This window comes from Cetorhinus maximus, chromosome 10, assembly GCF_964194155.1.
Source record: "Cetorhinus maximus chromosome 10, sCetMax3.hap1.1, whole genome shotgun sequence".
NCBI lineage: Eukaryota > Metazoa > Chordata > Chondrichthyes > Lamniformes > Cetorhinidae > Cetorhinus > Cetorhinus maximus.
Genome location: NC_135888.1, coordinates 48,834,297 through 48,855,979, shown reverse-complemented (window position 1 = coordinate 48,855,979; position 21,683 = coordinate 48,834,297). Strand labels below are relative to the sequence as shown.

Genomic DNA, 21,683 nt, shown 5'->3' with positions numbered 1-21,683 from the left:
TAAAGTTTCTTGGACAGTAATTGCATGAAGATAAAATTTTATTAAAGTGCCAGTTGAACTCATATAGTCTCGAGGTGATACAAGGTTAGTGGGTGGTGATAATTGGGCACGGTACACAGTTATAATTCAGTCATGCATACTATCCATATTTTTTATATCTATTATAAGTTCCAATGTCCAGGCTTATAAGTTGCCATGCAAAATTGTCATACTGTAATTCCACCCTCTGATACTGCAAGGATGTGATTAAAATGTGTTTATACAGCACCTTTCACAATCTCAAGATGTCCTGAAGTACTTACAGCCAATGAGGTACTTCTGAAGTGTTGTCACTGTAGAAATGTAGGGAAGTTCATCTCCTGTGGTATTGTATATATTCAGTCACAGAATGTTTTTTTTAACCTATGTGTGTTGCTGTTCCATTCTATCATCTTCTGTTTATTTCTCTTCAAACGTCTCTAAAACTTTCGTCCTCACTTCTACCTTTTCCACTTTTCTTTTGCTTGTTTGTTTTCAGTGGGAGGCAGAATGATGTGGTCAGGAAAAGGACCATCAACAGATGAATTTGGAGTAGGATTGGAGAAGAATGTGACCCTGTGATTCCATTCCCACCCTTGTCACTCTCTCAACATCCTTTACCCTATCAACTTCCCTTCCTACCACTTTTATTTACTGCCATCACTACTCCTAACTCTTCTCTTTTGAATTACCCACTTAACCAAGTACGTCTCCTCCAACCGCTGCCACTCAGCTCACCCTTAAATCATCCACTCTCCCAATGGGCAACTGGAGAGGCCAGAGGTCCCTCATCCAGTTTCCCTTCCCTCCTCCATTATCTGTTTCCTTCAGATATATAGCAAAATCCAACTTTTAAAACATTCAAATTAGAAAGACTTTGGCTGGGATTTTCTGGCCGCGTCGTGGTGGGACCGACCACGGGAGATTCGGCAGCCCAGCCATTGATTTTCATGGGGTCAGACAATCCTGGCAGCGGGCAAGGCCAGAAAATCCCGCCCATGTTTGTAACTAAGTCTTTGCCCTTTCCCATCTCACCAGTGTGAGCAATGACCTTTCCTAAGTGTCAGCAAAGTATAGGTTAAATAATTAAATTACTTCAAAAGTTAAGAGTTTTTGAAGATTGAACATTTGCTTGAGAAAATCTCTAGCTCTTTGATTTCAGTGTCTCTTGCATTAGTACATTTTCCAAAGTTTAGCTTTGTATGGAATTAGAAGTTATATTTCCTCACTCTCACACATTCTGGTTAAGACACTCAATGTAAACTTTACTTCAATTAAGTTTTTGAAATTTGTCTTTCAATTTTTCTTCAAATAATTTGAAAAATGGATTGCAAACAGCGAGATGTTAAAACATATTCCAACAGTATGCAAGACCAATGCATAAATGTAGAATTAGGTACATTGTACATGCTCAGACTGCACAACCCAAATTCAGCTCACATCTGGATAAAAATGAGAAATTTGTTTGCGTTATGCTGCTTCCTAGTGGCAGTACAAGGACTACGCCAATTCCTGGGAGCAGTTAAGTGTTGTGAGCCGCTAACTGTGCACCCCACGGCGCTGCTTGGTCCCGAGGAATGGACGTACACTATAGCACTGCTAGAAGGCAGCACTACACAAACAAGTATCTTACCCATAAAGTCCAAACCTAATTTTTTGGTAGAGGCTGAGAGCTTCAAGTAAAAACTTTTAAGAAGGCATTAAAAGACACAAAAGACAATTCAATGGATACATTTTAATCACAAATTATGCCATTAAAAATATATATTTAGTATAACCATTACTTTGGACATAGAAATTTCAGCTATTGAGGGAAAAATAGTGGATCAAAAATGTTCATGGCAAATGTTTAGAAAGCATTTAGCAGGGCCTGTGGGAAAAGTAACCCAGTGGCCATATTATGCAATTACAAGGTGCTGAGTTTACATAGGCAATTTCCATTACAAAAGAGATATTGAGAATTTATAATGGAAATGTGTGACAGCAGGAAGTAAGGTTTTGTAGACCAGAAGATCAACTGAAGATTTTTATTAAGATACAAAATAATAATTTTCTAATTATTTAATATCTGTACGTATCTCATTAAAAGTCTTTTCTTTACGTCGCACCAATCGTTATATAATTAAAATATCTTCACTTAGCTACTATACATTTTATAGATCAAATGGATCACTATCTGTCTGGGGTTGAAGATCTCTCATTAAATAATACAAACACATTGGGTTCAAAATTTGAAAACAACACTCCAACAAAACTGCATTGCAATTATTTAAATTTATTCCCTTACAAAGTAGCATTTGATATCAAAACAAGAAAGTGCAGAATGGCAAAAGAGAACATGCACATCTGAAGCTTTGTAGATAATACACAATATATAGTTTAATTTTCTTCTCCGCCTAATTCTTCCTCTTCAGCCTCCTCTCCAGACGTGGCATCCTGGTATTGCTGGTACTCAGATACCAGGTCATTCATATTACTCTCTGCCTCAGTGAACTCAGTCTCTTCCATGCCCTCACCAGTGTACCAATGCAAGAAAGCTTTCCTCCGGAACATGGCAGTAAACTGCTCAGAGATGCGTTTAAACAGTTCCTGAATGGCTGTTGTGTTGCCAATGAAGGTGGCAGACATCTTGAGGCCTCTAGGTGGGATGTCACAGACAGCTGTCTTAACATTATTGGGAATCCATTCAACAAAATAGGTACTGTTTTTGTTCTGTACATTCAACATCTGCTCATCCACCTCTTTCATGGACATGCGACCCCGGAATACAGCAGCAACGGTCAGGTAGCGGCCATGTCGAGGGTCACAGGCAGCCATCATATTCTTGGCATCAAACATCTGCTGGGTAAGTTCAGGTACTGTGAGGGCACGGTACTGCTGACTGCCACGGCTGGTCAGAGGAGTAAAACCTGGCACAAAAAAGTGCAGACGGGGGAAGGGGACCATGTTCACTGCTAGTTTACGCAGGTCAGCATTCAGCTGACCAGGGAAACGCAAACAGGTTGTTACACCGCTCATGGTTGCTGACACAAGGTGGTTCAGGTCACCATAAGTGGGAGTTGTCAGTTTAAGGGTACGGAAGCAGATGTCATACAGTGCCTCATTATCAATACAGTAAGTCTCATCAGTGTTCTCCACAAGCTGATGAACAGAGAGAGTGGCATTATAAGGTTCTACTACAGTGTCCGACACTTTTGGTGAGGGTACAATACTAAATGTGTTCATGATTCTGTCCGGGTATTCTTCACGGATCTTGCTGATGAGGAGTGTGCCCATGCCAGCACCAGTACCACCACCCAGTGAATGGGTGAGCTGAAATCCCTGGAGACAATCACAGCTCTCAGCCTCCTTCCTCACCACATCCAGAACAGAGTCAACCAGTTCAGCACCTTCAGTGTAATGTCCTTTGGCCCAGTTGTTACCAGCACCGCTCTGACCTGCAACAAACAAAAACAATTTAAATTCTTACACTCCTAAGAAATATATCAATTAGCCAATTTCTTTGGAACAGTAATCCAGAACAGCATTACTCGTATACTATTTTTAAAGCATTTGCTTATCTGCATGAACTGCTTGAACAGCATTTACAAGATCAATGACCAGGATTATTTAATTGTACAAGTGCCAAGGAGTAAAGTCCCCGATTATGAAAAGCATTGTTGCTACTTCAGCTATGATTTTAAACATGCCTCACAAAAATCTGCTATGTGTTTATATAGCTGCAATATTTGATTTTTTTGTGAATATTGATAAGAGATTTTAGTGCTGGGGAAACAAACTGTGAAGAACTAAGATCTCACCCTATATATATCTTTTACAAAATATATAGAGAAATGCTCATTGCTATCTCTAGAAAATTCAAACTGGACAGAGGCCTAGAATGGCTGAATCTATGTCTATCTGTGACTGAACAAAAGAAGCTACCTGGCAGTATTGGGGAAACCCGCAGATCATTATCCCTGGAGAGCCACTAACGACTTCCTGTGGGCTGCACAGACCAAATTCAGAGAGTTATACAAAGGCCATCTGCATTTTATAACCCAGGCTGCCTAACAGGAGCCTCCTTGTTTACTAAGATAAAGGGCCCCACAACCTTCCTTTCAATTCTTAATGGTTGAGACATTTAACAATCTCAGGAACCAAGTCGAGGGATACACGTCCTCTGTCAAAGACAATGTGGAAAGGTGGGAGTCATGTGACATGGCCTCTGGCTTGTGGAACCAATAATATTACCTTGCTGAACTACAAAGTCTCAGTCTGCTTTTTTATCATCTGACTAGCAGCATCACAGACAAGGAGCTCTGTCCCAAGTCAGACACCTAGTCCCATCTACACTGCTTCTGCTGGAAATTCTGAACCATTACCTACAAGACTGGTTCATCTCTTCATGCCTATCTGATCGTGTGAAGTCAACAACACCAGAAAAGTGAATTATCCAGCATCAGTTTTCAGCTCATCGACCTCCGTGAAGGAATACCTCAATGGACTTTGATTCTGGAACCATGTGAACCAATTTTCTCCTTGGTCTCTGCACTGTAAAACCTTCTTTTCTCTATCCCTCTTTTACTGTATGAATGCAAAGGGGGGGGGATGTTGCGAACCCTCTTCCTGCATTTTGAGTCTGTGCAAATAAACTAACCCTTTGAGTTCATCCTATCTTGAGTTTGCTGTGGGGTGTTTAATAGAAAATTGGATTGCACTAAAACCGAGAGGTTGGGGAATATACCACCGCTTATAAAGAGGGAAATAAATCAAAACACCTGTCCATTTACAGGCGGGTAGTGAGAAGAGAAATTCATGCTGTTTAAATTAACCCCCCTCCTGTTCATAACAGAAATTCAGAGCTCAAATCCGGGATCACCTATTTGAATTTGACCAGAGTCCAAGTAAGATGCGAGCCAAATTTGAAATAAAAGAGCCAAGTGGAAACCAAAAGAGGAAAACTTAATGGTTAGAACAAATTTTAAAACATAATACCTTACACGGCAAATTTCTTTGCCCGAACACTAGGAAAATGGCAACTTTTGATGCCCAGATGTGGGTTAGGCAAAGAAATTTGAACAGTGAAACATTAACATCCCTTAGCACAGAGCAACTGAAAGCTGTAGCTAGGGAGGTACAGTTAAAGTTATCCGGTAAAGCAAAGAGAAGCGAGCTGATCCAGTTGTTGGCAGAACATTTCGGTCTCACGTTATCACCGATAGAACAGCTAGATGTAGAGCTCAACCATGATTCCGAATTCCACATCCCCAGCCAATTTCGAGCTGGAAAAGCTCAGAATACAGCTAGAATTTAAGGAGAGAGAGAAAGGGAAGAACAGGAGAGAGGAAGAGAGAGAGAAAGGGAGAGAGAAGAATTCCAGCTCCAAAAGTTGGAAATGGAACAAGTAGCTCAAAAGGAGAGAGACCAGACAGCTGGAAGGGTACCTGGTAGCACCCCCTATCCCCCTAACCCAGAACCACATTCTGAGGCCCTCAAGTATAGTAGATTCATTCCCAAATTCGAAGAGAGTGTTGTGAAGTCAATTTTTGTCACTTCTGGCAAAGTAGTAGGACAGCTAAAATAATCATTGGTTATCAGGGCATTTTTAATTCAAGGGCAGCTGTCAGGGAGAGCCCAAAAGGTCTACTCTATGCTGACCCCTGATGTGTCCATGAATTATGAGCAGACCAAGGCGGCCATCCTAAGTGTTTACGAGTTAATCCTGGAGGCATATCGCCAGCAATTCCGGAACACTTGTAAGAAGCTCACACAAACCTACATCGATTTGAACGGCTGAAGCAAATTGCGTTTGACCGATGGGTAAGGTCCCTAAGAATCCCATGCACCTATGAGGGGTTGTGTGAGTTGGTATGGTTGGAGGATTTCAAAAATTGCTTACCCTCCAACCTGCAGATTCAGATAGAGGAGCAGAGAACCCTCACAGCTAGGGATGCAGCAGTTACAGCAGACAGCAATGATCTCACCTATAGGCCTAGAAACTTAGGCAAACCCTTTCCAAACCATTCCCATGAACACTGGAAAGATAAGCGGGGGGATCTAGAGAGGAAATGCCCGCCCACCCAGAAAAGGAAACACAAAGGAGGGTGCGAGAAGCCCTCCTGCAGCCCCCCCAAGACACCGGTGTGTTCCCATTGCAATGAAATAAGCCATTCCAGGCCTGAATGCTGGAGATTTTGAGGGAAGCCTGTTGGTCTAATAGGGTTAATATGAGTAGTCCCCTTAAGAATGCCCCAATGGGTACTGCAGCAGAGCAGGCAGAGGCTGTCACTACTGAAACTTACCCTTTGGAGAGCATGGCGCTGTGTGTGTCTGAGCCGGACAAACTCCGAGAGCGTCTGGAGTATTGTCCTTTCAGGAACAGTGTCCCCATACCCATCCCAGATTGTGAGCTAGTCCATTGTACTGCTCTGACACAGGGGCCACTCAGTCCTTAATGTTAGAGGGAAACTTAAACCTACTCACCCACCACCACCGCCACCATTACACCCCCACCCCACCCTCCATAGAGTCCTCCCTCATGGCCAAAGCACTGATCAATGCAGTGGGAGGAGAGTCTGTGTTTGCACCCCCCCCATAGGGTCAACCTAGAGTGTGACCATGTTTCAGGCCTTGTGATGGTAAGAATTGTTCCCTGAACTACCAGTAGCAGGAATCGATTTCCTCCTTAGAAACGATTTGTCTGGTAGCAAGATGTTAGCCAGCGAAAGAAAAGAGGCCAAAGTCAACTAGCAGAAATCTGCAGGAAAGTAGAAAGCTGGGGAAGGCCCAGAGGTCCAAAACAGCGAAATAGCACCCATAAAAATTGAGCGTGCTGCTCGAATGTGGCACGGCTGAAGCCCGGCCAGTAGAGTTAAAAGAGGAAACAGCCTCACAGAATACACCTGAACTAAACAGGGTCCAGAGAAATCCTAGAGCAGGGAAAGAGATAGTAAGGAGATGCCCCACGTAGTCGAAGATCCTGAAGGAAAGCAAGCTCTTAAACCTGAAAAGACAAAGGTTAAGGAATTGCTGGAAGTACGGCTGGCAGAAACCTTCTTTCTGATATAAATAGGGACAATGGAAGTTCTCAAACCAATGAGCAGTTAGAAGGTGAGATGCCTCCCTCAGCTGTAAAGCCACAAGGGAGGGTAGCTGGAGCTGCACCTCCACTTGAGGGTAGTGGTGTTACTGGGGACATGGAACAAGTTAGGAGAGCGTCCCCTCCCAATTCAAAGACATTGGCTAAGAAGCCAGTGATTGGTCTGGTCAGCAGTTTTATGGCAAACTTAAATGGGGACCAGAAAAGTTTCCAATTTGGCCCAGAAAGAGTGGGGTTGATGCCTCACTTAGTTGAAAAGCCACCAGAAGGTATAGCAAGAGCTGAACGTCACCAGAGGGCAGTAGTGTTCCAAAAGACGTGGAGCCTACTACCCAACTGATCAGCAGAAGGATCCTAACCAAATTGGATCCCATATCCACCCACCTTAATGCAGAATCTTGAGACAACCTGACAGGGTTGCCTACTGCATTTAAAAATGATCCTTAACAACACCCCAGGCTACATCACTGTAGGCCTACCTGATATGGTTGCGGGAGTGGCCCTTTCCAGAAGGCAGCCCTTCCTATCATCCGGGCCCAAAAAGACTGGCCCAAGTTCAGGAGCAGACTGCCCACCTCCTTGCCAACCTAAAGTACCCAACGGGCAGGTAGTGGCATAGTGGTATTGTCACTGGACTAGTATTCCAGAGACCCAGGGTAATGCTCCAGGGATCAGGGTTTAGATGGTGAAATTTGAATTCAATAAGAATCTGGAATTAAGAGTCTGATGATGACCATGAAACCATTGCCGATTGTTGTGAAAACCCATCTGGTTCACTAATGTCCTTTAGGGAAGGAAATCGACTGTCCTTACCTGGTCTGCCCTACATGTGACTCCAGAACCACAGCAATGTTGTTGACTCTTAAATACCTTGTGAACAAGGGCAATTAGGGATGGCAAATAAATGCTGGCCTAGCCAGCGAAGCCCACATCTCATGAACGAATAAAAAAAAACAGAAACGGGAACACCCCAGTTGTGCTAGCGCCCAAGCTGGACACTAAACCAAAATCCCCTAGAGAGGCCAAATTCTCTTCAAAGCGCCCCAGTCTCCTGACAATCAGCCAACCCACAGTCTCTGGGTTCGATCAGCTGTTCAAACTCCCTGTTCGAACAGGGAGGAACTAAGCTGGACAATGATCAAAAGACCTGGCACTCACAGAGTATGATGTCTAGCATTCTCCTGCAGAAATCTCCGAGTAGCTGGACCATTACTCACCTGCTGTGTGTTAAAACCTCCAGACCCTTTGGAGGATACCTAACCAAGAGTTGGGCAGGCAGAGTTCTGAAAACATTGGCTTTGCCTAGGCCTGAGCCCTAACAGAGGAAAATTCAAAACTCTAACCCTAAATAGGATGCCCCATAAAGACAGATTTGAATCTTCTCTGGTCACCTAATCATTCTGCATCCCAGGACAGGACTATGCCCTTGATGATGCACTGACACAGATTTAAACCTCAAAAAAATGCAGCAAGGAGCTGCCATTGCCCCTGCTAGCTGTGTGTCAGACATGCCCGTGTGAATGGGAGAATGAATGCATACTTCTTTACTTTTTATTCTTCCTTCCTAAGTCCACATATACTAAAAAAGAAATAGAATTCATTTATTTTTGCCCAACCCACAAGACTCTGTGGGACTAAGACCTCACCCTGTATATTTTTTTATATATAAAATATATAGAGGTATGCTCATTGCTAGCTCTAAAAATTTCAAACTGGACAAAGACCTAGAACGGCTGATCCTTTGTCTGTTACCCCGAACAAAAGGTGGTACTTGGCACTATTGGGGAAACTCGCACATTGTTACCCCCAAAGAGCCACTAACCCCCTATGGGCTGCACAGGCCAAATTCAAAGAGCTGTACAAAGGTCATCTGCATTTTATAACCCAGGCTGGCCAGCAGGAATCTCCTTGTCTACTAAGACAAAGGGCCCCACAATCTTCCTTCCAATTCTTAATGCTTGAGACATTTAACAATCTCAGGGACCCAGACAAGGGATACTAGTCCTTTGTCAAAGACAGTGTGGAAAGGTGGGGGCCATGTGACATGGACCTCTGGCTCGTGCAGCTGTTAATATTGCCTTACTGAACTGCAAAGTCTCAGACTGCTTTTTTATTATCTGGCTAGCAGCCTCACAAACAAGGAGCTCTGGTCCAGGTCGGATACCTGGCCCCATCTATACTGCTTCTGTTGGAAATTCTGTACCATCACCTACAACACTGATTCATCTCTGCAGTCTATCTCATGTTGTGAAGTCAGCACCACCAGAAAAGTGAATTATCCAGCATCAGTTTTCAGCTCATCAACCTCCATGAAGGAATACCTCATTGGACTTTGATTCTGGACTCTGGAACCCACATGAAACAATATTTATTTTCTCTGTGGTCCCTGCATTATAAATCCTTTCCTTTATCCCTCTTTTACTGTATGAATGCAAAGGGAGGGACATTGCGAAACCACTTTCCACGTTTTGAGTGCGTGCAAATAAACCAACACTTTGGGCAAAATCTTCTGTTTGGCATGCAGGGGCGGGCCCCGCACGCCGACACGTAAAATGACACGCGGTGACATTGGGCATGCGTCCCGACGTCACCCCGTGTCATTCCGATCTTTCGTTCGGCGGGCATGCTACGCGCTCGCCGAACTGTCAAAAGCCTGTTAAAGTTATTAATAAAACAATTAACCCAATTGAGAAAGCTGCCCGTCCAACCCTAAGGTTGACGGGCAGGCGAAGAGCCTTCAGATTTTTCATGCAACCTCATTCACGGGCGGGATGAGCTTTCATGAAGGTTTCATTAATTAAATTAAAATTTTTATGAAAATTCATAAACATGTCCCAGCTCATGTGACACTGTCACATGAGGGGACATATCTGAATAATTTTATTTTTTTTTATCTTTTTCAACTTTAAACCTGAACTTAATCTCTAAGGCAGCTCCGTGCCTCAGGGAGATTTCTGCGCGCGCGAAAGAGCACAGGCCCTGACTCTCCCTCCTCCACCTGCCCTCACAGATAGCGTTGAGCATTACCAGGCGTGCGTCATGCTGGGTGGGCCTTAATTGGCCCGCCCACATAAAATGGCAGCACACAGCCGATCGAAGGCGGCAATCGGCTCTGTGCCCGCTCCTAACCGCCCCTTCTGACGGGGAGAAAATACTCCCTTTTGAGTTCATTCTACCTTGAGATTGCTGTGGGGTGATTAATAGAAAATTGGATCGCATCAAAACCGAGAGTTTGAGGAATACGTTACCGCTTATAAAGAGGGAAACAAATCAAAACACTTTTCTGTTTACAGACAGGTGGTGAGGGGAGGAATTTGTGCTGTTTAAATTAGACCCCCTCCTGTCCGTAACAGAAATGGTCAGAATAAAAGACGGCAGAAAAAGTCTAAAAGGTTAATCAGGAGAAAGAAATTAGTGTATGAGAGGAAACTAGCTAGAAATGTAAAAACTCATAGCAAGAGTTTCTACAGGTACTTAAACAGGAAAGAAGTAGTTAAAGTGAGTTTTGGACCTCTAGAGAGTGAGAATGGGGAATTAACAGTAGGTAATAAGGAAATAGCAGATGAAATGAACAAATATTTTGCTTCTCTCTTCACCATAGAGGATACAAAAAACATTCCAGTAATAGCTGTAAATCAGGAGGTGGAAGGGAGAGAGGGAATTGGTGAAATTACAATCACTAGGGAAGCAGTACTGAGCAAACTGATGGAGCTGCGGGCTGACTAGTCTCCGGGTCCTAATGGACTTCATCCTAGGGCCTTAAAAGAGGTGGCTAATGAGGTAGTAGATGCGTTGGTGTTAATTTTCCAAAATTCCTGAGATTCTGGAAAGGTTCCATCAGACTGGAAAGTAGCAAATAAGACCCCTCTATTCAAGAAGGGAGGAGGCAGAAAACACAAAACTATAGGCCAATTAGCTTGACATCTGTGATGAGGAAGGTGTTAGAGTCAATCATTAAAGAGGTTATAGCTGGACACTTAGAAAAACACAAGGTAATTGGGAGGAGTCAGCAAGCTTTTGTGAAAGGGAAATCATGTTTAACCAATTTATTATAGAGTTCTTTGCTGGAGTAACATGTGCTGTGGATAAAGGGGAGACTGCAGACATACTGTACTTGGATTTCCAGGAGGCATTTGATAAGGTACCATATCATAGGCTTTTGCAGAAAATAAAAGCTCATGGTTTAGGGGGGTAATATATTAGCCTGGATTGAGAATTAGCTGCAGAAAACAGAAAGTATGCATAAATGGGTCTTTGTCTGATTGGCAGGATGTGATGAGTGGAGTCCTGAAGGGGTCTGTGCTGGGACCTCAACTATTTACAATTCATATCAATAACTTGACTGAATAGATAATGCAGGAGGGAGGGCTTTAGTTTCCTGGATCACTAGGTCTGTTTCTAATGAATGTCGGATGTGCTGCACCTGAACCGGAACGGGACCAACATCCTTTGTGGGGAGGTTTGCTAGTGCTGTTGGGGGTGGGGGGGGGGTTTAAACTAATTTGGCAGGGGGATGGGATACAGAGTGGAGGTACAGTAGGGGGTAATGCACAGCCAAATATAGAAGAGAAACTACGTTAGTCTGGAAGGCAGAGCAAATACAGACCTGTTAAGGCACAAGAGAATAATGCAAGGTTGGACTGTATCTATTTTAAGGAGTCTTACAAGTAACGCAGATGAATTGAGGGCGTTGATTAACACATGGGAGTATGATATTGTTGCTATCACAGAGACATGGTTGAGGGAAGGGCAGGACGGGCAGCTCAATATTCCAGGGTATAGAATCTTCGGGGGTGGGGGGGGGTGGCTGCGGGGGTGTAAAATATGAGGTGGCATTGCATTATTGATCAAGGAGTCATTTACTGCAGTAAGGAGGGATGGTATCTTAGAAGGTTCCTCAAATGAGGCCATATTAGTAGAACTTAAAAACAAAAAGGGGGCAATTACTTTGCTGGGAATGTACTATAGGCCTCCAATCAGGGGGAGATAGAGCAGCAGATATGTAGGCAAATCTCAGAGAAATGTAAAAATAAAAGGGTAATAATAGTATGGGATTTCAACTTCCCCAATATTAACTGGGATAGTCTTAGTGTGAAAGACTTAGAGAGGGCGAAATTCTTAAAGTGACAGGATCTGGCCATAGTGGACTGGGAGCAGCTACTTGTAGGAAAGTCTACATCAGAGCAGTTGGGAGTTATTCAAAAAGGAAATAGTGAGAGTTCAGGGCCAACATGTTCCTGTAAAGGTGAAGGGTAGGACTAACAAGTCTAGGGAACACTGGATGTCAAGGAATATAGAGGATTGGATAAGGAAAAAAAAGGAGGCTTATGGCAGATACAGGGGACTGAAAACAGCAGAAGCCCTAGAGGAACATATAAAGTGTAGGGGGGAATACTTAAAAAAGTAATTAGGAGAGCGAAGAGGGGGCATGAAAAACCACTGGCGGGCAAGATAAAGGAAAATCCCAAGGTTTTTTATAAATATATTAAGGGCAAGAGAATAACCAGGAAAAGAGTAGGGTCCATTAAGGACCAAAGTGGCAATCTGTGCGTGGAGCCGGTAGGACACAGGTGAGGTTTTAAATGATCACTTTTCCTCTGTGTTCACTATGGAGAAGGACGATGTAGGTGTAGAAATCAGGGAGGGGGACTGTGATAGACTTGAACAAATTAGCATTGAAAGGGAGGAGGTTTTAGCGGTTTTAGTGGGCTTAAAAGTAGATAAATCCTCAGGCCCAGATGAGATGTACCCCCGGCTGCTATGTGAGGCAAGGGAGGAGGAGATTGCAGGGGCTCTGACACTAATTTTCAAATCCTCTCTGGCCACAGGAGAGGTGCCAGAGGACTGGAGGACAGCGAATGTGGTACCATTATTCAAGAAGGGTAGTAGAGATAGACGAAGTAATTACAGGCCAGTGAGTCTAACATCAGTAGTAGGGAAACTATTGGAAAAAATTCTGAGGGACAGGATTAATCTCCACTTGGAGAGGCAGGGATTACCCAGGGATAGTCAGCATGGCTTTGTCAGGGGGAGATCATGTCTAACAAATTTGATTGGATTTTTTGAGGAGGTGATGAATTGTGTAGATGAGGATAGTACAGTTGATGTAGTCTACTTGGACTTCAGTAAGGCTTTTGACAAGATCCCGCATGGAAGGATGGTCAAGAAGGTAAGAGCCCACGGCATCCAGGGCAAATTGGATCCAAAATTGGCTTAGTGTCAGGAGGCAGAGGGTGATGGTCGAAGATTGTTTTTGTGATTGGTGTACCACAGGGATTGGTGCTGGGACCCTTGCTGTTTGTAGTGTCATTAATGATTTAGACATGAATATAGGAGGTACGATCAGTAAGTTCACAGATGGCATGAAATTTGGTGGTGTCGTAAATACTGAGGAGGAAAGCCTTAGATTACAGGATGATATAGATGGGCTGGTCAGATGGGCAGAGCAGTGGCAAATGGAATTTAATCCTGAGAAGTGTAAGGTGATGCATTTTGGGAGGACTAACACGGCAAGGGAATACACGATGAATGGTAGGACCCTAGGAAATACAGAGGATCAGAGGGACCTTGGTGTCCATGTCCACAGATCCCTGAAGGCAGCAGCACAGGTAGGTAAGGTAGTTAAGAAGGCATATGGGATACTTGCCTTTATTAGCCAAGGCATAGAATGTAAGGGCAGGGAGGTTATGTTGGAGCTGTATAAAACGCTAGTTAGGCCACAGCTGGAGTACTGTGTGCAGTTCTGGTCACCATACTATAGGAAGGATGTGATTGCACTGGAGAGGGTGCAGAGGAGATTCACCAGGATGTTGCCTGGGCTGGAACGTTTCAGCTATGAAGAGAGACTGGATAGGCTAGGGTTGTTTTCCTTAGAGCAGAGAATGCTGAGGGGGCACCTGATAGAGGTATACAAAATTATGAGGGGCATAGATAGGGTAGAGGTTGGGGAGCTTGATACTGGCCAGATAATTCTATCAGAACACCACATGCTAGATGTATTCGAAAGTGAGAATAAAGGGATTAAATTAAGGAGATGGAGGTAACTTGGGTACATAATTGGCTAACCATTGAGAGTCAAAGAGTAGTGGTGAATGGATGTTTTCCTGACTGGTACAGAAGTATGAGTGGGGTCCCCCAGGGGATGGTATTACAACCATTGCTTTTCTTGTTATATGAAATGAACTGAACTTGAGGTATAGAGAATACAATTTTGAAGTTTGCTGATGCTACAAAACTGGCAACAAAGTGAATGGTACAGAGGATAGTAGTAAACTGCAGGAGGGCATAGGCAGACCGGTAAAATGAGCAGACATGTGGCAGATGCAATTCACTGTGGACAAGTATGACTTGGTGCACTTTGAGGAAAAAACATGGAGAGGCAGTGGTGATGATGGGGTGGTGGGCGGGGGGCAGAAACAAGAGGAGAGAGCCTGTTTGGGGGGGGGGGTAACTATTCACAAATTGGCAGAGCAAGCTAATAAGGCGGTTAAAGCTTATCAGACCCTTGGCTTTGTATGAAGGGTCATTGAATACAAAAACTAGGAAATTATGCTAAACCTTTATAAATCACTGATTATGCCTCAGCAGGAACACTGTGTACAATTCTGAGTACCACACTTTAGGAAGTGTGTCAAGGCCTTGGGGCACAGGGTGCCAAGGAGGTTTACCAGGATGATACCAGGGATGAGGGAGTTCAGATATGTATAAGATCGGAGAAGCTGGAATGGTTCTCCTTACAGCAGAGACTTAACAGAGGTATTCAAAATTCTGAGTTTTCATGGAGCAGGTAGGGAGGAACTGTTTCCTTTGGCCAGAGATCACATAGTTAAAATATTTGGCAAAAGTAGCAAAGGGAGAATGAAAAGAATATTTTTCACACAGAGGGTTAAGACATGAACACACTACATGAAAGGCTGAGGTGTGGGATTAAATTGGCCAGCTCTTTCAAAGAGCCAGTTCAGACACAATGAGCCAAATGGCCTCATTCTGTGCTGTAAGATTCTATGGCTAGGAGTGCAACCAAGTTAAATGATCTATTATTTGTCAATTCTTTAATCTCCATTTACAAACAGAAAATATTGTCAAAGTAGCACAAACACTAGCGGTAGATGACATCTTCAGGCCAGCTCAGACAATAGTGGCATTGAAACTCTTGTTCTGAGTTGTCAAGAGACTGATGAAAACATGTACTAGTATCACAGCCTTGAAATAGCACAAAAGGAACATAGCAGAGCACATTAAGCTCAAATTTCCTGAGTTGGGTTTTGCCATGACGGGAAGATATTATTAATTTGTCAATTTTTTGGCATTTGGTCTTTCTCAAGGCTCAGTTCCAGGGAAATCAAATGTTTCTCTTGACTGAAGAGGCTCTCTGTGCCAACTGACCTAACAGGCTATTAGTTTGGGCATATCAACCAAGTGATACTCCCTTTCAACAGAACTAACTGAAGACAGGCATTCTAGTCACTCACTTGAAACCAGTGGCACTAAATTAACTGGAGAAGCAAAATTTAGCAGTGTTGTGACTTTACTGAATGAGTTGTTTTGAGATCCAACTTGTTGCAGAATGTTGCCAGTTCTTTTTTCATTCACGAGTTGCGGGCTTCATTGACAAGGCCACATTTGTTGCCCATTCCTGATTACCCTTGAACTGAGGGGTTTGCCAGGCTATTTCAGAGGGCAGTTAAGAGTCAACCACATGTGGATCTGGAGTCACATGTAGGCCAGACTGTGTAAGGATGGCAGATTTCCTTTCCTAAAGGTGAACCAGATTGTTTTTTTACAACAATCAATGATAATTTCAGGGTCATCATTACTGAGACTAGCTTCATATTCCAGGTTTATTAACTGAATTTAAATTCCACCAGCATTAGCCTGGATCTCTGGATTACTAGTCCAGTGATGTTGCCAATAGGCCACCATCTCCCCCTTTCTACACCTTCCTTTCTTGACAACCAAACATGAGCAACAAGCATTTCAATACCAGTCCATTCAGCAACGAACTGCCCTCTAGGTTCATGTTAAGACCTAGAGTTTCTGCTCAGCATTATTCTAATAATATTAAAATAATGCAAACAGAAAATCAAGGGCACTCTACAAAAGAGATGCATGCCAGACAGCAACTTATATAAAGTGTCACCTTCTCTTGCTCGAGGTGCAAGGCAGTGGTTCAAGTCCCACTCCAGAGAGACTTCAGCATACAAATCAGGTTGTACTGAGAGAGTGCTTCATTGCTGTAAGTATTATCTTTTAAATGGGATGTGAAACCAAAACTCTCTGCCTGTTTAGGTGGATGCAAGATCTCTTGGCACTGTTTGAAGAAGAGCAGGAGAGTTCGCTCCGCTGCCCTGGCCAACATTTAGGGAGATTGTGTTTGACAAATTTATTAGAGTTCTTTGAGAATGTAACAAGCAGGGTGGGTAAAGGGGAACCAGTAGATGTGGTGTATTTGGATTTTCATAAGGCATTCGATAAGGTGCCACATAAAAGGTTACTACACAAGATAAAAGCAGATGGTGTTGAGGGCATTAGCATGGATAGAGGATTGGCTAACTAACAGGAAACAGAGAGTGGGGATAAATAGGTAATTTTCAGATTGGCAAACTGTAACTACTGGAGTGCCACAGGGATCAGTGTTGGGGTCTCAAATATTTATGATCTATATTAATGACTTGGATGAAGGGACTGAGTGCATTCTAGCCAAATTTGCTGATGATACAAAGATAGATAGGAAAGCAAGTTGTGAGGAGGATACAAAGAGTCTGCAAATCTGCAAAGGGATATAGATAAAGTGAGGGGGCAAAAATATGGCATATGGAGTATAGTGTGGGAAAGTGTGAGGCTGTCCACTAAGGCAGGAAGAATAGAAAAGCAGAGTGTTATTTAAATGGAAAGAGTCTGCAGAATGCTGTGTACAGAGGGATCTGGATGTCCTTGTACATGAATCACAAAAAGTCAACACGCAGGTATGCAAGTAATTAAGGAGGTAAATGGAAAGTTGTTTTTTATTGCAAGGGGGATGCAGCATAAAAGTAGAGAAGTCTTGCTACAACTGTATTGGTGAGACCACACCTGGAGTAGTGTGTGCCGTTTTGGTCACCTTACTGAAGGAGAGATAAACTTGCATTGGAGCCAGTTCAGAGAAGGTTCACGAGGCTGATTCCTGGGATAAAGGAGTTCACAGAATCACGCAGTGCAGAAGAGGCCCTTCGGCCCATCAAGTCTGCACCGACACATGAGAAACACCTGACCTACCTGCCTAATCCCATTTACCAGCACTTTACCCATAGCCTTGAATGTTATGACATGCCAAGTGCTCATCCAGGTACTTTTTACAGGATGTGAGGCAACCCGTCTCCACCACCTTCCCAGGCAGCACATTCCAGACTGTCACCACCCTCTGGGTAAAAAAGTTTTTCCTCACATCCCCCCTAAATCTCCTGCCCCTCACCTTGAACTTATGTCCCCTCGTGACTGACCCTTCAACTAAGGGGAACAACTGCTCCCTATTCTATGCCCCTCATAAGCATGTACACCTCGATCAGGTCGCCCCTCAGTCTTCTCTGCTCCAACAAAAACAACCCAAGTCTATCCAACCTCTCTTCATAAGTTAAATGTTTCATCCCAGGCAACATCCTGGTGAATCTCCTCTGCACCCCATCCAGTGCAATCACATCCTTCCTATAATGTTGCGACCAGAACTGCACACAGTACTCCAGCTGTGGCCTCATCAAGGTTCTATACAACTCCAACATGATCTCCCTACTTTTGTAATCTATGCCTCGATTGATAAAGGCAAGTGTCCCATATCCCTTTTTTCTATATCTTCCTGTAGCCCAAGACACTGAACCTCACTGTTAACCACCCGGCCAATCTTTGTGTCATCCGCAAACTTACTAATCCTACCCCCCACATAGTCATCTATGTCGTTTATATAAATGACTAATAATAGGGGACCCAGCACAGATCCCTGTGGTATGCCACTGGACACTGGCTTCCAGTCACTAAAGCATCCCTCTGTCATCACCCTCTGTCTCCTACAACTAAGCCAATTAAAGGTTGAGCCTATACTCATTGGAATTTAGAAGAATAGAGGTAATCTTTTTGAAACATATAAGATTCTGAGGCAGCTTGACAGGGTAGATGCTGAGATGTTTCTCCTCTTGGGGGAATCTAGAACTAGGGAGCAGTTTCCAAGTAAGGGATTCCCATTTATGATGGAGATGAGGAGGAATTTCTTCTCTCAGAGGGTCATTAGTCTTTGGAATTCTCTCCCTCAGCGAGCAGTGGAGGCTGTGTCATTGAATATATTCAAGACAGAGTTAGGCAGATTTTTGATTGACAAGGGAGTCAAGGGCTATGGGAGAACAAGCAGGAAAAGTGGAATTAAGGCCACAACAGATCAACCATTATCTTATAGACTGACACAGCAGACTCGAGGGGTTAAATAGATTACTACTGCTCCTATTTCTTAAGTTATCTTCTTATGTTAATGATGTTGGTTGAAGGATAAAACAGATTAAACTGTCATTGACTACTGTGTTTGTTTGAACACTGAAAACATTTCAAAAGTACTTTAGTTGCTGAGAGACACTTATAAATGCAAGTTCTTTTGTACCTTATAAACTTTACTTACCAAACACAAAGTTATCTGGTCTGAAAATCTGCCCAAAGGGACCAGAGCGAACTGAGTCCATAGTACCAGGTTCCAAATCCATGAGGACAGCACGAGGCACATACTTGCCACCTAGATCGAAAGGCTAAATGTAAGTAACCTGTCAAAACTTGTATAACAGCATATCACTCACAGCATTAGTGTTTGTTACAGCATCATACTGTGTCCGTCATGCCATTGTACTGTCAGTCTTACGTTGTATCGCATCAGTCAGAGCATCAAACCACATTAGTCTGAGCATCATACCACTTCCTACATGGCATTGTACAGTTGTCTGGGCATCATACAGCATCAGTCTGAGCATCGTACAGAATCAGACTGAGCATCGTACTGCGTCAGTCAGAGCACGTATTGTGCCAGTCTGAGCATCGTACTTAGTCAGTCTGAGCATCGTAATTCATTAGTCAGAGCATCGTACTGCATCAGTCACAGCACGTATTGTGTCAGTCTTAGCATCGTACTTAGTCAGTCTGAGCATCTTACTGCGTCAGTCAGAGCATCGTATTACGTTAGTCAGATCATCACACAGTGTCAGTCTGAGCATCGTAATTCGTTAGTCAGAGCATCGTACTGCATTAGTCTGAGCATCGTACTTCGTCAGTCTGAGCATCGTTCTGCGTCAGTCTGAGCATCGTTCTGCGTCAGTCTGAGCATCGTTCTGCGTCAGTCTGAGCATCGTTCTGCGTCAGTCTGAGCATCGTTCTGCGTCAGTCTGAGCATGGTTCTGCGTCAGTCTGAGCATGGTTCTGCGTCAGTCTGAGCATGGTTCTGCGTCAGTCTGAGCATGGTTCTGCGTCAGTCTGAGCATGGTTCTGCGTCAGTCTGAGCATGGTTCTGCGTCAGTCTGAGCATGGTTCTGCGTCAGTCTGAGCATGGTTCTGCGTCAGTCTGAGCATGGTTCTGCGTCAGTCTGAGCATGGTTCTGCGTCAGTCTGAGCATGGTTCTGCGTCAGTCTGAGCATCGTTCTGTGTCAGTCTGAGCAGCGTACTCGATCTGTCAGAGCATCGTATTCATTAGTCTGAGCATCGTGCAGTGTCAGTCTGAGCATCATGCTGCGTCAGTCTGAGCATTGTACTGCATTAGTCAGAGCATGTATTGTGTCAGTCTGAGCATCGCACTTGGTTAGTCAGACATAGTACTGCATCAGTCTGGCCATCGTACAGTGTCAGTCTGAGCATCATGCTGCGTCAGTCAGAGCATTGTACTGCATTAGTCAGAGCATGTATTTTGTCAGTCTGAGCATCGCACTTCGTTAGTCAGAGCATCGTTCTGCATCAGTCTGGCCATCGTACAGTGTCAGTCTGAGCATCGTACTGCGTCAGTCTAAGCAGTGTACAGTGTCAATCTGAGCAGCGTACTGTGTCAGTCTGAGCTTCGTACTACGTCAGAGCATTGTACTGCATTAGTCTGAGCAGCATAGTGTCAGTCTGAGCATTGTACTGCGTTAGTCAGAGCATCGTACTGCATCAGTCTGAGCATTGTACTGCGTCATTCTGAGTATCGTGCTGCGTCAGTCTGAGCATCGTACAGTGTCAGTCTGAGCATTGTGCTGCATCAGTCTGAGCATTGTACTGCGTCAGTCTGAGCGGCGTACTGCGTCAGTCTGAGCGGCGTACTGCGTCAGTCTGAGCGGCGTACTGCGTCAGTCTCAGCGGCGTACTGCGTCAGTCTGAGCAGCGTACTGCGTCAGACTGAGCAGCGTTCTTCATCAGTCTGAGCAGCGTACTGCGTCAGTCTGAGCTGCGTACTGCATCAGTCTGAGCTGCGTACCGCGTCAGAGCATCGTACTGCATTAGTCTGAGCAGCGTACAGTGTCAGTCTGAGCATTGTACTGCGTTAGTCAGAGCATCGTACTGCATCAGTCTGAGCATTGTACTGCTTCTGTCTGAGCATCGTACAGCGTCAGTCTGAGGATTGTACAGCATCAGTCTGAGCATTGTGCTGTGTCAGTCTGAGCATTGCACTTCGTTAGTCTGAGCATCGTAATGCATCAGCCTATGCATTGTACCGCACCAGTCTGAGCATTGAACTTTGTGAGTCAAAGCATCGTACTGCATGAGTCAGAGCATTGTACTGCATTAGTCAGAGCATGTATTGTGTCAGTCAGAGCATCGTACAGTGTCAATCTGAGCATCGTACTGCGTCAGCCTGAGCATCGTACTGCGTCAGCCTGAGCGGCGTTCTGCGTCAGTCTGAGCGGCGTTCTGCGTCAGTCTGAGCGGCGTTCTGCGTCAGTCTGAGCGGCGTTCTGCGTCAGTCTGAGCGGCGTTCTGCGTCAGGCTGAGCGGCGTTCTGCGTCAGGCTGAGCACCGTTCTGCGTCAGGCTGAGCACCGTTCTGCGTCAGGCTGAGCACCGTTCTGCGTCAGGCTGAGCACCGTTCTGCGTCAGGCTGAGCACCGTTCTGTGTCAGGCTGAGCCACCGTTCTGCGTCAGGCTGAGCATCGTTCTGCGTCAGGCTATGCATCGTTCTGCGCCATTCTGAGCATAGTTCTGCGCCAGTCTGAGCATAGTTCTGCGCCATTCTGAGCATCGTTCTGCGCCAGTCTGAGCATAGTTCTGCGCCATTCTGAGCATCGTTCTGCGCCAGTCTGAGCATCGTTCTGCGCCAATCTGAGCATCGTGCTGCATCAGTCTGAGGATCGTACTGCGTTAGTCTGAGCATCGTACTACGTCAGTCTGAGCATCGTGCTGCGTCAGTCTGAGCATCGTGCTGCGCCAGTCTGAGCATCATGCTGCGCCAGTCTGAGCATCGTGCTGCGTCAGTCTGAGCATCGTGCTGCGTCAGTCTGAGCATCGTGCTGCGTCAGTCTGTGCAGCGCACTGCATCAGTCTGAGCATCGTACTGCGACAGAGCATCGTACTGCATTAGTCTGAGCATCGTAGTGTCAGTCTGAGCATTGCACTGCGT

At 44.5% G+C, this 21,683-nt stretch overlaps 1 protein-coding gene across 4 annotated transcripts in view; it reads right to left on the bottom strand.

Annotated features, from left to right (window-relative positions):
- Positions 1-1,802: 1,802 nt before the first annotated feature.
- LOC144685670 (tubulin beta-4B chain-like) overlaps positions 1,803-21,683 on the bottom strand; it is a 70,328-nt gene continuing 50,447 nt past the window's right edge. Inside the window, exons 3-5 of one of the 4 annotated variants that reach the window (XM_078550447.1) lie at positions 18,735-18,845; positions 3,315-3,455; positions 1,803-2,615 (exon numbers count right to left, since the gene is read on the bottom strand). In XM_078550447.1, the coding sequence (XP_078406573.1) occupies positions 2,398-2,615; positions 3,315-3,455; positions 18,735-18,845 (470 nt within the window). In that variant the 3' untranslated portion in view covers positions 1,803-2,397. Of the gene's footprint in view, positions 3,456-18,734; positions 18,846-21,683 lie in introns of all 4 variants that reach the window. The other 3 variants (XM_078550446.1, XM_078550448.1, XM_078550445.1) reach the window with 3 other exon arrangements.